The sequence below is a fragment of the Perna viridis genome, chromosome 11 (genome assembly GCF_037379345.1).
Source record: "Perna viridis isolate PV_CMFRI_1.1 ecotype Kerala chromosome 11, ASM3737934v1, whole genome shotgun sequence".
In the NCBI taxonomy this organism is placed as follows: domain Eukaryota; kingdom Metazoa; phylum Mollusca; class Bivalvia; order Mytilida; family Mytilidae; genus Perna; species Perna viridis.
The window spans coordinates 24,302,000-24,315,781 of NC_142455.1; the positions used below are offsets into that span (position 1 = coordinate 24,302,000).

The 13,782-nt window shown below is 31.2% G+C and overlaps 1 protein-coding gene across 19 annotated transcripts in view; it reads right to left on the reverse strand.

Annotated features, from left to right (window-relative positions):
• Positions 1-13,782, reverse strand: part of LOC148603461 (uncharacterized) — a 77,345-nt gene that overhangs the window by 14,948 nt on the left and 48,615 nt on the right. For 17 of the 19 annotated variants that reach the window (XM_088553571.1, XM_088553573.1, XM_088553569.1 and 14 more), the window contains 3 exons: positions 8,054-8,276; positions 3,244-3,392; positions 577-1,351 (listed from right to left, as the gene is read on the reverse strand). In XM_088553571.1, coding sequence (XP_088409697.1) covers positions 577-1,351; positions 3,244-3,392; positions 8,054-8,276 — 1,147 coding nt within the window. Of the gene's footprint in view, positions 1-576; positions 1,352-3,243; positions 3,393-8,053; positions 8,277-8,824; positions 8,852-11,196; positions 11,346-13,782 lie in introns of those variants that run through there. The other 2 variants (XM_088553584.1, XM_088553585.1) reach the window with 2 other exon arrangements.

A 13,782-nucleotide genomic window follows, 5' to 3' on the forward strand; every position in this document is an offset into this window, starting at 1 on the left:
TGACAATCTATAGCTCTGAATTTGGATGGAGAATATATCACACTACAGAAGTGAGTGATGAACAAACCCCTTTTAAAAGCAAAGAAAAATCCTCAGAAGTAGACTTTTTATAAAAAGCTTTTTTCTTTAAATTTACCATTTAAAGCATATTCTTAGCTGAGCCTGATCTTTCACAATACAAAACTGAATTAGGATAATTTAGATTCATAAATCAGTTAAATGATTTTAATAACAATTCAGTGCAGGAAACACTGACTGGTAAAAACCTACTTCACATCACTTTCAAAGAAAATAGAGTATTGTGATTTAAACTGGAGTTATTCCCCTTTGAGCATAGTTTTTTTAGCAGAACTAAAAATTCCAGAATTCAATGCAAGCAATAAACAGTTCCTATATTCTTTTCATATAATGTGTTGGATTAACACAAATTTTTACAATATATCCATTTGGCTTGATCATTATAAACAATACTGTTGCAGAGAGATCTTCAGGCCATGCTATAAACTCGTCATTTTTTTTCTTAACTTAACTTCAAAGTACTTCTTATTCAACAAATTTTTAGACAAATTATTTTACCCGGAGGGGGAGGTGCAGCCTTTTTCTTTTTGCCGGTACGATCTAAAGAACTTGATCGTGGTGAAGAGGACGGCACAGAGTTTTTCTTAGTCCTCTCTAATGGTAAGGTTTGACAGTATCCTGTTTCGCCCTCAATTTCTCGCCTTCTTGATGCAGGGGGTGATATGTTCTGTATTCCACTGTCGCCATTTAAGTGACCCCCACTATCCCATGATGCAGTATCAATTCCTTCAAAATGTTCATCAATCCTTGCGCCTTCTGGGGATTCTGCCCCACTTAGAGTTAATTCATGATATCCACTTGAATCTGAGCTATTTCTCGAATGAAATTTTGTCGAAACATTTTCTGTTCGTTGTCGTACATCAGTAGTTTCCACTTTTGATTTGACATTTTGTTTTGGTTTTTCAATACTAACTTCCACTTGAACAGTATTTTGAACACTTTGAGCTTGAGGAGGAGCAGGAGCCCTGCGCTTCTTACGAGCTGGGGCAACAACAGGTTTTTCACTTTCAACTTTCAGTGCAGTAAGTGATTTAGACTTTGAGTTTATATTTTGACTATTTATTCCTGAAAGATCTAGACGTGGCACTGACATTTTGGCATCAGAAATTTTATCCAACTGAGTGGTGGATTGGGCATACATAGTTTTTGGTCTAGCACCAGGATTTCCCTCAATATTTCGTGGCACTGGGGAGTTGTCTTGGGAAGTTGACCGTACTGGAGCTCCCCTTGTGCCAGCTTGGTGTTCCACATATGGATCTCTCCGAACATTTTGCTGAAAAACAAGGTAAAAAGTTTGAACAAACAGATAAAATTTGAATCAATGAGGCTTTTGAATGAAATTGCATTTGTTTTGTAGTCAACTTATTACATAATTTTAAATGTTTGTACATGCACTGTGAAATATTCTAACTGAATCAGCTAGTTTTGACCTTTTTTCATATTTCTTTGTTTTGTTCAGGTTAATTGATGGGAAAATTGATTTTCAAAATATTTTATTTTTAAACCAGTCATATCAGAATTTTGAAATAATTTATAAAATCTCACATTATGTGTGATTGATTGATTAATGTGTTTTAACATATCCAGTCTTGTTTGTCAGCTATGGTAAAGTATATATATACACATCAATTTTTTTTAGGTTTTCCATTAAAGGCTGTATCTTTTAAATCACATTCAAACAGATATATGACTGTGGAAGGAAATAGAAATTATAGAAGACTATATGTTTCACAATGTATTACTCTAACAATGGTTAATTCATAATAGATTCGTGTAGACCTATCATATTTATGTATCGTATTCATAACTTGATCATCAGATAAGTGAAAAGCTTCCCTATTTCGTATTAAATTATGCAACAACAACATGTACATGTAATTGATTTCCTGCCCTTGAAAACTGTGAAAATATACAAGTATGTATACATACACAAATGTATATATACTTGATTTTCTAAGATCTGATATTAGTTCAGTTTACAACATTATTTGTTAACTTAACAAAATGGATAGGATACAAGTTTTACCAACTCACGGATCCCTGATAATACATTTTTAGATCATTCAATGTATGTGCTTACTTGCATCAATTCCTACTGGACCAAAGTTTATAGTAGGGCTACCATGTGCATAGATTTGCATCTTTTATAAACCAAGGATCATGGTAAAAATTAAAGTGTAAAATCTAGACCTTCAAGAAATTATGTCTGTCAATATTTTTCAAAGGTTTGTTACACCATTTCTGATAACTTGACTTTGTTGTACTGAATTGGTACAAAAAGTCTTTATTTGCATTTTAATCCATTTAAAGAAACAATACATCATTTTTATCTTACAATATTAAATACCCTTGGCAACTTGACTAATAATTAATTAGTTACTAAAAAAAAACATCAGTATTGTTGGAATAGCTGATTATGCAAAAAAAACAATATCGTTCATTTTGATGCATAAAAAGATAATGTTCTTTTTTTCTATTAAATATATACTGTAAAGGTATGAATTTTTGTAGATTCTGTCAAGTGAACATGTCCTCAGGTATCAACTTTTTGCAGTTTCTAAAAATGATTTGCATTATATAGTGTTAAAAAGCAATTTGGAGGGTACTATTTTTTGTGCTTTTTTGTCCACCACAAAAATTAGTACACTGCAAAAAATGAATATATTTACAGTACATGTATTAAGAAATTTATTAATAACAAGGAATTATCTGGTTAAGAATAGCTATGAAGTTGCATGCATTGTCATGCTAAGTATATGCACAACTTGTACAGCAATCGCAAGATGTAAGATGTTGATATAATATAGCCACAAAAACTATTTACCAAATAATCCCCATCTACATAAAATTATATACCAAATTTGAAATTGATTTGTCCAGTGGAAGCTGAGGATGTTTATTATTATTTCTTGTAGTGAAAAGTCTAAGTCGCACAAAAAAAGGAAGCTGATATTTTACTTTCACCAAAATCTATCACAACAAATGTTTTATCTATATAAAGCCATATACCAAATGTGAAATCAATCCATCATTTGTGAGGTAATTGCAATAAAATTTTGATGGAGGGATGGAACGATGGATAGACAAGGTGAATCCAATAATTATACCACCCACTCTATGAGGGGAAAATAGCTAAATACAAGTCTTAAAGGGTCACTTACTTACCACACTGAATTTCTTACTGTTGTCTTTCTTAAGAAATGAAAAGAAGCCTTTTTTCTTCTTAGTTTCTCCCGCTGAAGGCATGTAGTTCGTTGTAGACTGACTGCGATCTGATGCCAGGTTTGGCATAGACATGGCACTATTGACTGTACCTGAAATAATAATTAAATAATAGTCTCTGTGATTTTTTAAAATGTATATTGAGTTGTTGTACCAGTGCATGTAATGTTCATAGTAATACACATAAAGTGATGAAGTATTCTCTGCGCATACATTGCTCAAACCAACTGTCTTGGATCGTGTGTTTCATGTAAGAGTTAGACAGGGGGTGATATGCCTGATTTCTTTTACTGGAAAACGTTAAAGACACCTATAGTAACACAAACAAAAGTGACAACAGAGTATGTTGAGAATAAACTGATATACTGGTAACTACATGAATATTGTCAAAGTACTTTAATTCCTGGATACTAACTTCTGTGGATAAGGGAAGAAACACAAGTTTCCTTGTGTGGATTCCTGAATTCATGGGTTTGAGGTTTTCAGTAAATACATCAATGGAAATCTCTTTTCATTTGGAACAAAATTTCGTGGTTTGGCTGACCCACGAAAACTGGTCCCCCACGAACAATAGTGCTTTCACAGTATATAGCAAAAAAAAAATAGTCAGTATCTCAAAGGATGTCTGCAAAAGTCTAGGCAATAATCATGATGGACATACAGACAGACAGATCTCAAAGGACGTCTGCAAAAGTCTGGACAATAATCATGATGGATATACAGAGAGACAGAGAGACGAAACCTTAATCTACTTTGGTTTTCACCAGTAGGGTACTAATAAGCTGTTGACAGTTGGTTGCAACTAAAATCCTTCTCTATAACTGGTAAGTTGCAAGCAATTAAAAATTATTTATATTTTTCATCTCCATGATTTGTATAGATGGAGTGATAACTAGCAGTATCTTTTGTTTTCCATGGGCGGGGACATACACACTGGAATATCAATGATATTATATCAGTTCTCCTTTTTTAAGTCGTATTATTTCTAATGGATGGATGAATAACACATGGAAAATCCTATTTAAAATCCCTATTCATGCTAGGCAAATACACCCACTAAGCAAATGACTTGAGAAAAAAAATTTATGAATACGAGTACCCAAGTATATAATATTTCCATTCATAATGTGAAGTAGGTTTAAAAACAGTTTCATGAACTAAACCTGAAATACTCAGCATTTAAATACCATTCATTGAAATGATATTTCAAGTTTATATATACACTGCCAAAAAAGGAAGTTTATGATACGCAAGCTTCATATGAATTTTCTGTAAAAACCACCCGTGCAAATTGAAATTATATCCCGATGAAAAAATTCAAGCTGAAAATATCCAATTGATTTTATAAGTGTCACTGTATGCTACTTGGCCAGTGACCTACCCTTATCAAGTTCTCCAAAAACTGTTAAAGTGACTTATTGGGGTTACATAAACTTCTCTAAATACAATAGGGAGTTGTGTGTAAAATTTCATTTTAAAAAATTGTATATTCACAGTTTTTCAACATAATATCAAAAAATTACAAATTTGGTTACCAAAGCTTAATTTAGGTAAAATATGCATTTGGTACATGACCTTTACAGAGTTCAGAGTAACTAGGAAAGCTACTGTTAAATTCACATTAAAATTTCAACCTTTCTTAAAAATTCATCATATTGCTATCTAAACATGGCACTGGGAAAATTGCTGTCTTTAAATCTTCTTTATATATAAACAATAGAACAGAAGCTTCAATTAAACTTTTCTATAAAATTCGAAGTCATCTTACAGTAAGAAAATTTAATATAGTGACTGCTGGCCTGTAGTAGTTAATTTTACGGGGCCAACCTCCATTTTGACAAACCTTGGGCCTTCGACTACTGCTTAACCATGAAGAAAGAAACAGTGGATGCAGTCCCCTATTCTGTTCCAGTACCTCATTCTAATAGGTACAAACAGAGAGGGGGGCAAAAAATCTGAATCTACAAGGTCATTTTATCTGTATACATATACTTCTTAGTCCAATTAATGAATGACTCATGAATATGGTCTGATATTTAAAGTGGACCTAAATTCATTTTTTAATATGAGATTACAAGACCACTTGATCCCCTTTTGTAAAGACTTGAATGTTGATATTTAAACCAACCATGCAGAAACATCTACCCATTTACCACATTTCAAGCTTTTCCTGCTTGTAAAAAAAAAATTATAACTTACCACTCACAGATAAGTAAATTCCTCAGTGAATCAAAATTCTCACATACATGTGTTTAAAAGTAGCTGTGTATAGAAGTGTTTTCATATAGTATTCCTATTTAAATGTTATGCTTCAGAAGGCCCTAGTGCAAAATCTTGTCCTATCGTTTTTAATGACCCATGTAAGTACAAGACCTTCCCCATGCCGAAAAATTTACAGTAGATGACTTTATTGTTGACAGTTTTATTAAAGCAACAATTTAAGTTCATTATAATTTTCGACCTAACGAAATGTATTTTGCTCACGCAATGCACTTGTCAGTCTTTCACAAAGAAAGTTTTTTTCCATAGTATAATTACAGACGAAGACCTAGAGCATCAGTTATTATAAGCATGGTTAGGAAAGGTAGAGTAAAATCTCTAGCTATTTCAATGCATACGAACAAAGATAATACTTATAAAAGAAACATGAAGTTGCACAAGATGTTGTCATAGCTATATGCACACTTGTGCAGTACAGGTAGCTGATATTGGATAGCAACTAAAATCACTTACAATATATGAACAGCTTTATAATTTGAAATCAATCTATACATTGGGAGCAACTGTAATTAGAATGAAAATGGGCAGATATACAAGGTTATTTCAATAACCACCAACTTGTTGACCATGGAAGTAGCTTTACCTAAAAAACTCAGTACAAACAGCAAAAAACAATAAATTTATTACATTCTTGCATTTCAGGGTTTTGGATGATGACAGAGTATCTAACTTTGTGAGACCTAAACACTAGCATAGCAAGATAGACCCCTGAGAAACAGTCCCATCAAAATTGTTTCAATCTACAAATGTACTATCAAACTTGATGCACACAGGAATTAAGAAAGATTTCAAAATGAGGTCAATGTATTGGCAATGTCAAAACTCCTAGATGAAATTTATATCAAGATAAATTTGTTAAGTAAATGTTTATCTGAAGAAGATAGTGAATTAAACATTTAAATTGAATTTATTCTAATTGAGATCATTATCTGAAACTCAAATCTTGTACCAAATTTAAACAGAAAAGCAACACAAGTGTTGCTAACTTAGTAGTGAAATTCTAGGACACCAGTACATATTTTGTTCACAAAGCACATCCCCTTTATAAATAACTTGAAATCATTAATGGTACATCAAAATTTTTCAAACCTTCATTTTTTTCTTTAGCAAATGCTTTTACAAAAAATAAAACTTATTGGTTAGTTAATGTGTTATCTGAATTCCCAGATAAATGAAATTTCAAAATGGCCACCTAGGACTTAAAATCATTATTGGTGATAAAAAAAAACAACTCCTAGGGGAGATTAGATTCATCAGTTAATGACAATGGCTGACTGTGTCAACAAATTATAACCATTTTTTTTTTGCACAAGAATTCAAGAACTAAGAGCTTTAATATCAGTTTTTCTCCATTTATATACATGCTACTGTGTAGCCTAACCTCAATATGAACTCTTAACACTTTTTTTTCCTAATTGCTATGGTTATCATTCACAAAAAATACAAGCACTTTCATAGGTAAAAAAATAATTAGGTTTTGTTGAATGATAAACACAAATTATACCATTTTTTTTTTACTATGGACTTTTTAATATTTTGTGAATGAGAAACAACAAAAGACAAATGATTACCTATCAATGAAAACCAATAATGAGAGTAATCCACACGTAATTTAAGAACTGATAATTGGTCACTGTCAAACTTCATAAATACATGAAATATGTTAACTTTTTTACTTGAATAGGAGTCATAATAAGTAATATTGAATTAACCTTTTAATTTGCTATCAAGGCTGTATAAAAAATATTCACAGACTTCTAAGGTTCAAAGGTATTTCAATTTAAATCTTGAACTCAATGCCTATTTACATAGACATTTTTTGTAGTTTTCATTTCAACTTTTAAATTACATCTAATTCTAAAGATTAAAAACATCTTGTTTTGAAGATTTGTTTAATGCCACCCAAAGGAAGTTTTATAAATCTGTCCTACACATCTGTTCTACTGCATCTGTATGAAAGGGACATATGAAATTTTACTTATGTGTTATAATTAGTGGCCACTGGTCAATAATGACTTTCATATTCATTTACTTTTGAAGAAACAACAATCACAGCACAAATCCTTTCCAATTAGGTCAATCTTCATCTGGTATTGTTCCCTTCTAAATAAAAAAAACTACCCTCCCAATTTATTTTCTTGCATGGATTTCATATTGATTTTTTGGTTTTTGAAGCACACAATCCTCCAAAAATTAGCAACAATCTGCTATTATAGACAAACAAATAATTGGGTTTTAACATTTGTACTAATTAATTGTGAGCACACAAACATTAAACTTATGCTGGGTTCACATGTTATTTGCACTGAAAACATAGATAATATTTATACACGTTAATATGTTAAATTCACAATGAACTGGTCTTGCACTTATTTAAAAAATTTGGTTTCGCTTAAATGCATAACTGGATTAGAATATGCATTATCTGACTGTTTGAATGCCCCATAAAGTATTTTTTTAAGGCCTGACCTACCTATGACAACCATGTTGATTTCCTGTGACTTCAACTCCCCTACGGTCATCTGCATGCTAATATTCTGGTAGGGATCAGAAGAGAGTTGAAATTTGTAGCGAAAGGGATCAAAACTTTTCTCTGAGCAAATCTGTCGATGGACATCCTCCAATGGTGTGGCAGGGCTAATGCGTAGAACTTTTTTCTGATTTTGAGGTAGATTGACAGTGAATCTCTTCGTCATCTGTAAAAAAAAGAGAACAATTTTACACTTCCTGTAAGTTTCCACAAAACTTTTAAAAGCAAAATCTTGATCAAGAATAACAGAAGTGAAATATCAGTGCACTTACACTTTATAAAGCCTTGTGTAACAAATGTTAACATACTAATTTTGCAGAGTACTAATTTCAACATTTGCTTATCATTTTTTTTAAACTGCAAATATCGATACTCATTGATATATTCACAGAATCCAAAAAGATAACAACTGGGAAAATATATATGTTTACAGAACATGAGCATTAAATTCTCTAATGATGTTTGTTAAAAGAAGACAACACCAATGTTTGACCCGAACGTTTGTGTCCTAATTTTATATTCTTAATCCATTCCATTTTAGAAAATGTCTCACCCAATAAATTTGGGATCAGTTAGGAGAAAGTTTACTCATCTAATCCTTCTTACCAATTAAACCAGGCCAATGACAGTATATGTAATTTCAAAACATCTACAAACTTGGTCTTTTCCAAAATTAAGGATTTTTTTAAACCCCAAATAGTCTATGACACTGACCTTCATTCCCATAGCATTGAATCTTGAATGGTCAATGTTTAGGCTTAATTATACAGCTATAAAACTACCATCATCTAAAGTTTAACAAACAGCCATAAAGTATATACATTCGAATAAAGAAACAGAAACAAAGGCACAGATTGTATAACACATCCTTGTAACAATTCATAATCTTTCTGGAGTATCGTCAACTGATCTTTTAACTTTATTTGATTTTAAAAATTCTTTTTAATCATTTAAGCAAACATTCCATACAAGTGTGTTTGTTTATGTTCAATATTCCCCCATATATCAGTAAGTGTCAAATATCAAATAAAAGGTAGGCATAAAAGATAAGTCTTGAAAGAAATAAGGTCAACCCTTGAGAGGTCTACACTCAAAAACATTCAACCCAGAAACTAACTTCATTCAATGAAATTGAATGCATTGGACAATTCTACATAAGCAGCAAGTTCAGAAATTCTAGAATTTCAAGTTACACCCTAGCCTAATATTTTTCCATCCAGAGTACTTTTTTTCATAGAACTACAGTATAGTCGCTCATTTTTGTGGGGCACGATATTTTTGTGTTTTATAGCTGTCTGTATGAAAACTCCAAAATAAATTAAGCATCCACAAAAATTAAAAACATCGAAACTTTTTCTATACCTTTCAGCTCAAAATTGCTTAACTTTACACCCACCAAAAGTCTTGCCATATGGTAAATATAGTACATGTATCTTTCCATAAAAGTACTTGTATCACAACTAAATAAACAATATACTGTTACATTATCCATCATTTTTATAAATTTACTTTTCTTCCATCAATCATTTTTTCTTTATCTTTAGTCAGAGGTCATATTTTAGCACACAGGACATAAATAGCAAGAAAACATGTATTTCCTTAAACTTAGCTGAAATGGAAATTCTTTTGGGACAAAATGTTGTGGAGGAAAAGATTCAAATTTTACAAAATGTACAAAAAGTTGCATCAACTTCAAAGTTTCTGCTGAATAGCAAAATAAGTACATGTACATGAATATTATAAATAATGTGAAGTCTACATGAACTCTACATGGAAAAACTTTGTTTATACAATTTTTGCAAGCATGCATTTATGCAAAATATGTACTGTTTGTGACATTGCATATACATCTTGGGTTATTTATGGCAGTTTATGAATTAATTAAAAACTATCTCATGAATAATTCATGAAGCATCATTACTAGATTAATTTCCATTGCTTTCTTTGAACATATAACCACCAACAAACCAAAATTATATACATATACATGTATCATTGTCATCATCACCAAGGTCAAATAAAGGAATATCCTGGTAACTCAAAATGAATTATTAAAAGAATGACTGTTATATCATGTATATTTTTTTCAGTCTATGAAGAAATAACCTCAATCATGTCACTGAATAACCTGTGTAGCAGGTCATTTTCAAGTGTGCACCATGGGCATTGAGGCGATTTTAAATAAACCGAAAAAAAAAAAAAATAGAACGGTCATTCTTTAGGTTGATGCCGTAACAGTCAAATATAAAATTTGGTCTATGAAATGATGGACAAAATTTCTTATCCAATCAGAAAGTGTGTTACTTCTGAAATTAAGTTATTAAAATGGTTACAATTTTGCCAAAAAGGTGAATGCAGGTAATAATCATGTATGAATCCAAATCAAAAGGATTGCCTAGAACATGTTATAGAACACTCACTATATACATGTACATATATATACAGCAAGCTTTTGTTCCCACAAGAAATACTTGAAAAGATTTTGGGATCGTTTCACTAAACACTCATAAGACTAACGTCCATGTAAATTCTCAACAAACCATTGGGATTTGCGTGCAAGTAAGTCTTACATAAGCTTTGTGAAACAATGCCCTGGAGATGAAATTACAAAATGCAATGGTTTTGTTTTAATTAAAATGAAAACTTTAAGATACAACATGGCTTTTAGTTGACCACTTTAACTCTCTATGCATATAACAATAGTGATTTTCATAATTTCAGCATGTGTGTGTACCTGTAGGGACTTGATTACTTAACTCAACCAGAATTGCAAAAAAAAAAATTGTTTTAACTGTTACACTGTGTATTTGTCCAGTTTTTGATAGTTCCAATGGCACTGAAAATTATTACAGAACATGAACGCACATTTATGCACCTACATGTTTCAAGTTCTCAACAAACCTAACATGGGAAATTCAATAACTCCAGGTCGAAAAAAAAAAAACTAATTGAACAGTTTCAAGCTATAGTAAAAATTTTGGCTGAAATTCAAAAACACAAAATGACAATAAATCTATGTTGAACATGGGTTAATAACACTTTCTATTGAATGTTGAACATTTAGAAAACTGTCGTTGATGACTAACCTTCGACGAGATACCACCATCGAACCCCAATAGACAGCAACTTAAACATTCGGACATCTTTGATATTTTTTAACGTTAGAGATAATTGTCGTTGTTTACATTCTTGTGTTTTACAGGAAGTTTAGCTAACAGTGACCACATTATGTTCAACAATTAGTTTCCTTTCACGGAGTGTATATATAGATAGCATCGAGAGGTCTTAATTGACACAAGATGTTTAACTAATACGTATTCCTATTTATTTTTCTGAGCACATCTTATGATCTTAGTGACAATACGCACTGACCTTGTTTATGAAGGTTGGTCTATAGACTTTAGAAAATTCATAAGCTCTCCCCTGTTTTATTGAAGTTGGGAGTAAATTCAATGAAATTGTAAGGTCTTGCATCATAAGTTCTACCAAAGAGGCATTGCTCTCCTTTATGTTTTGTACATACAGTTTGTAGGCAAGAATTATCCCCCAGTAGAACAGCACTGTTTTCTAAATCATCTTTTCCAGAAGTCTCTCAAAAGACCAAGTTTCTTAAATTAAAATGTTCACAAAAATACATGTGCAAAATTCATTCTATACCATTGTTCTAAATGCAATATAAGAGACTGGTGCATATTCCTAAGGCAACAATTGATATTAAATTTAAACATAAAGGTTAGAGACAAAAGTGCAAATCATCCTATTTATATGCATGTTCAAGGCGCAATACAGACAGATACATGTAACGTTAAAATCTAAATAGAAAACCCCTTTTTATGACAAGCGTAAGGCTAAACAAACTCATTGTTAGTTTTCTGATTAATAAAGAAAACTGTAAATGTTCTCCTTTGAAACAGGGATATCAAAATGCGTGGCCTAGTTCTGATGAAAATACACCAACAACTACAAGTGCGAGCTAGTACTTCATGTTTAATGCAGTGATCTTTTTTGTCCTTACTTTTTAAAAAAAAAAAAAAAGACTAGGATAAACGTTTTCGATGAAATTTTAAGGTAAATTTGAAATACATTGTAAGTCTGTAATTGGAAACAGCCTGAAGTAGAGTAGATTGTATACTACAAGTGACAAATTCCAAGAAACAAATATAAATAGCTTAAAAAGAATGAAAAGAACAGAATACCATTGATATACAGATAGTTCTATTATTTCTTATCTCAAAGCAGTTTCTACTAATAAGAGGAAAAAATGGTTAACCGCTTACAATTTTTTTGGCTCAAAGAACTTGGTCAAAGTTTAATTTGACAATTAATTTGAAAGAATTATTGAAAATTCACTAACAAAGTTTGATACAAAGTACACAAAATAAACATATATAAGAGATAAAAATACATTTTTGTCCCATGAAATATAACCATAATCATACATTTTGTTTAAATTTAGACTATCATTTCAGAAATTTTTTATCATTTCTAAAAATTCAGAAATTTTGTTTTTATCATTTTTAAAAGTTCAAAAACTCACAATCCATTATGGCCTAATATCTCAAAACTGCACAAAATAAATGGATGCATTCATTTTAATCAAAACGATGTTCATGTTATGAGATCGTTGTGGCCTATAGAAAAGTCTGTTGTCTTGATATGGAGACATACATATAAGCATGTAGTCTAAATAAAATAGTTACATGTACACGTAATAAATCTCTTAAAGGCATTAATTTACAAGTAATGGTGCAAAAACTACATAATAGGAGAACTCTAACAACTTGTACACTTCCTTTAAAAGGATCAATTATGGTCTTTATTTTCTTAGATTCAATTTTTTGAGTCTTGTTAAATTTTTTTTCTATTTTTATCATTGAATTTACAGGAACATTCAATCAATTAAATTGGAGTTAAAGAAATTTTAAAATGACCCAAATTTCTGATATATTGCTATATAATATAATGAATCATAAAACAGAACAATAATAATAACAGTAAGGCCTACACTAAAATTATATCGGACCTAAGAACCAAGGAAAAAAGGCCCAACTTAAAAAAGAATCTATTCTCCCCTTTCAGCAAAAAATAATTTCCATCAATGAAAATAAAAAAATGTAGTCTGTTATTGCCTTCACCTACTCTTAGTAAACACTGTGAGTCCAGAAAGGATAAACAAACATAATTTAAATTTAGGTCCAAACCTTGGATTCTACCAATGGATTCTAATGACTAATATGACTATCAGTAGTACAGAAATTTAACTTTTGAAACTTAATGAAATAGGCCCAGTGATACTGTTTCATACTGATGCACATATATGTTTCATGTCGATGTATGACAAGTTAGCACCATACACAATGTGAAGTTATTTCTATCATTCCATTCATCGAATGATATCACATGGGTATAAAAAAAAAAAAAAACATCACAAAATCTATTGACAACTCCCCCCCTCAAGCCACCAAAATGCCTACATGTAAATTGTATCTTATCCCCCTAATTTATCCATGCAATTGACAGCTATCTCTAATCCAAACATTTCTCTGATCCAGCATTTAACCTAATCTCAGGCCTTTGTCATTAAATTTGTCAACAAGGGGTCGTAATAACTCATTGTCCGGAATCTATTAAATCCTTAACATCGTCACTTTATATCTATGTATCCCTTTGTA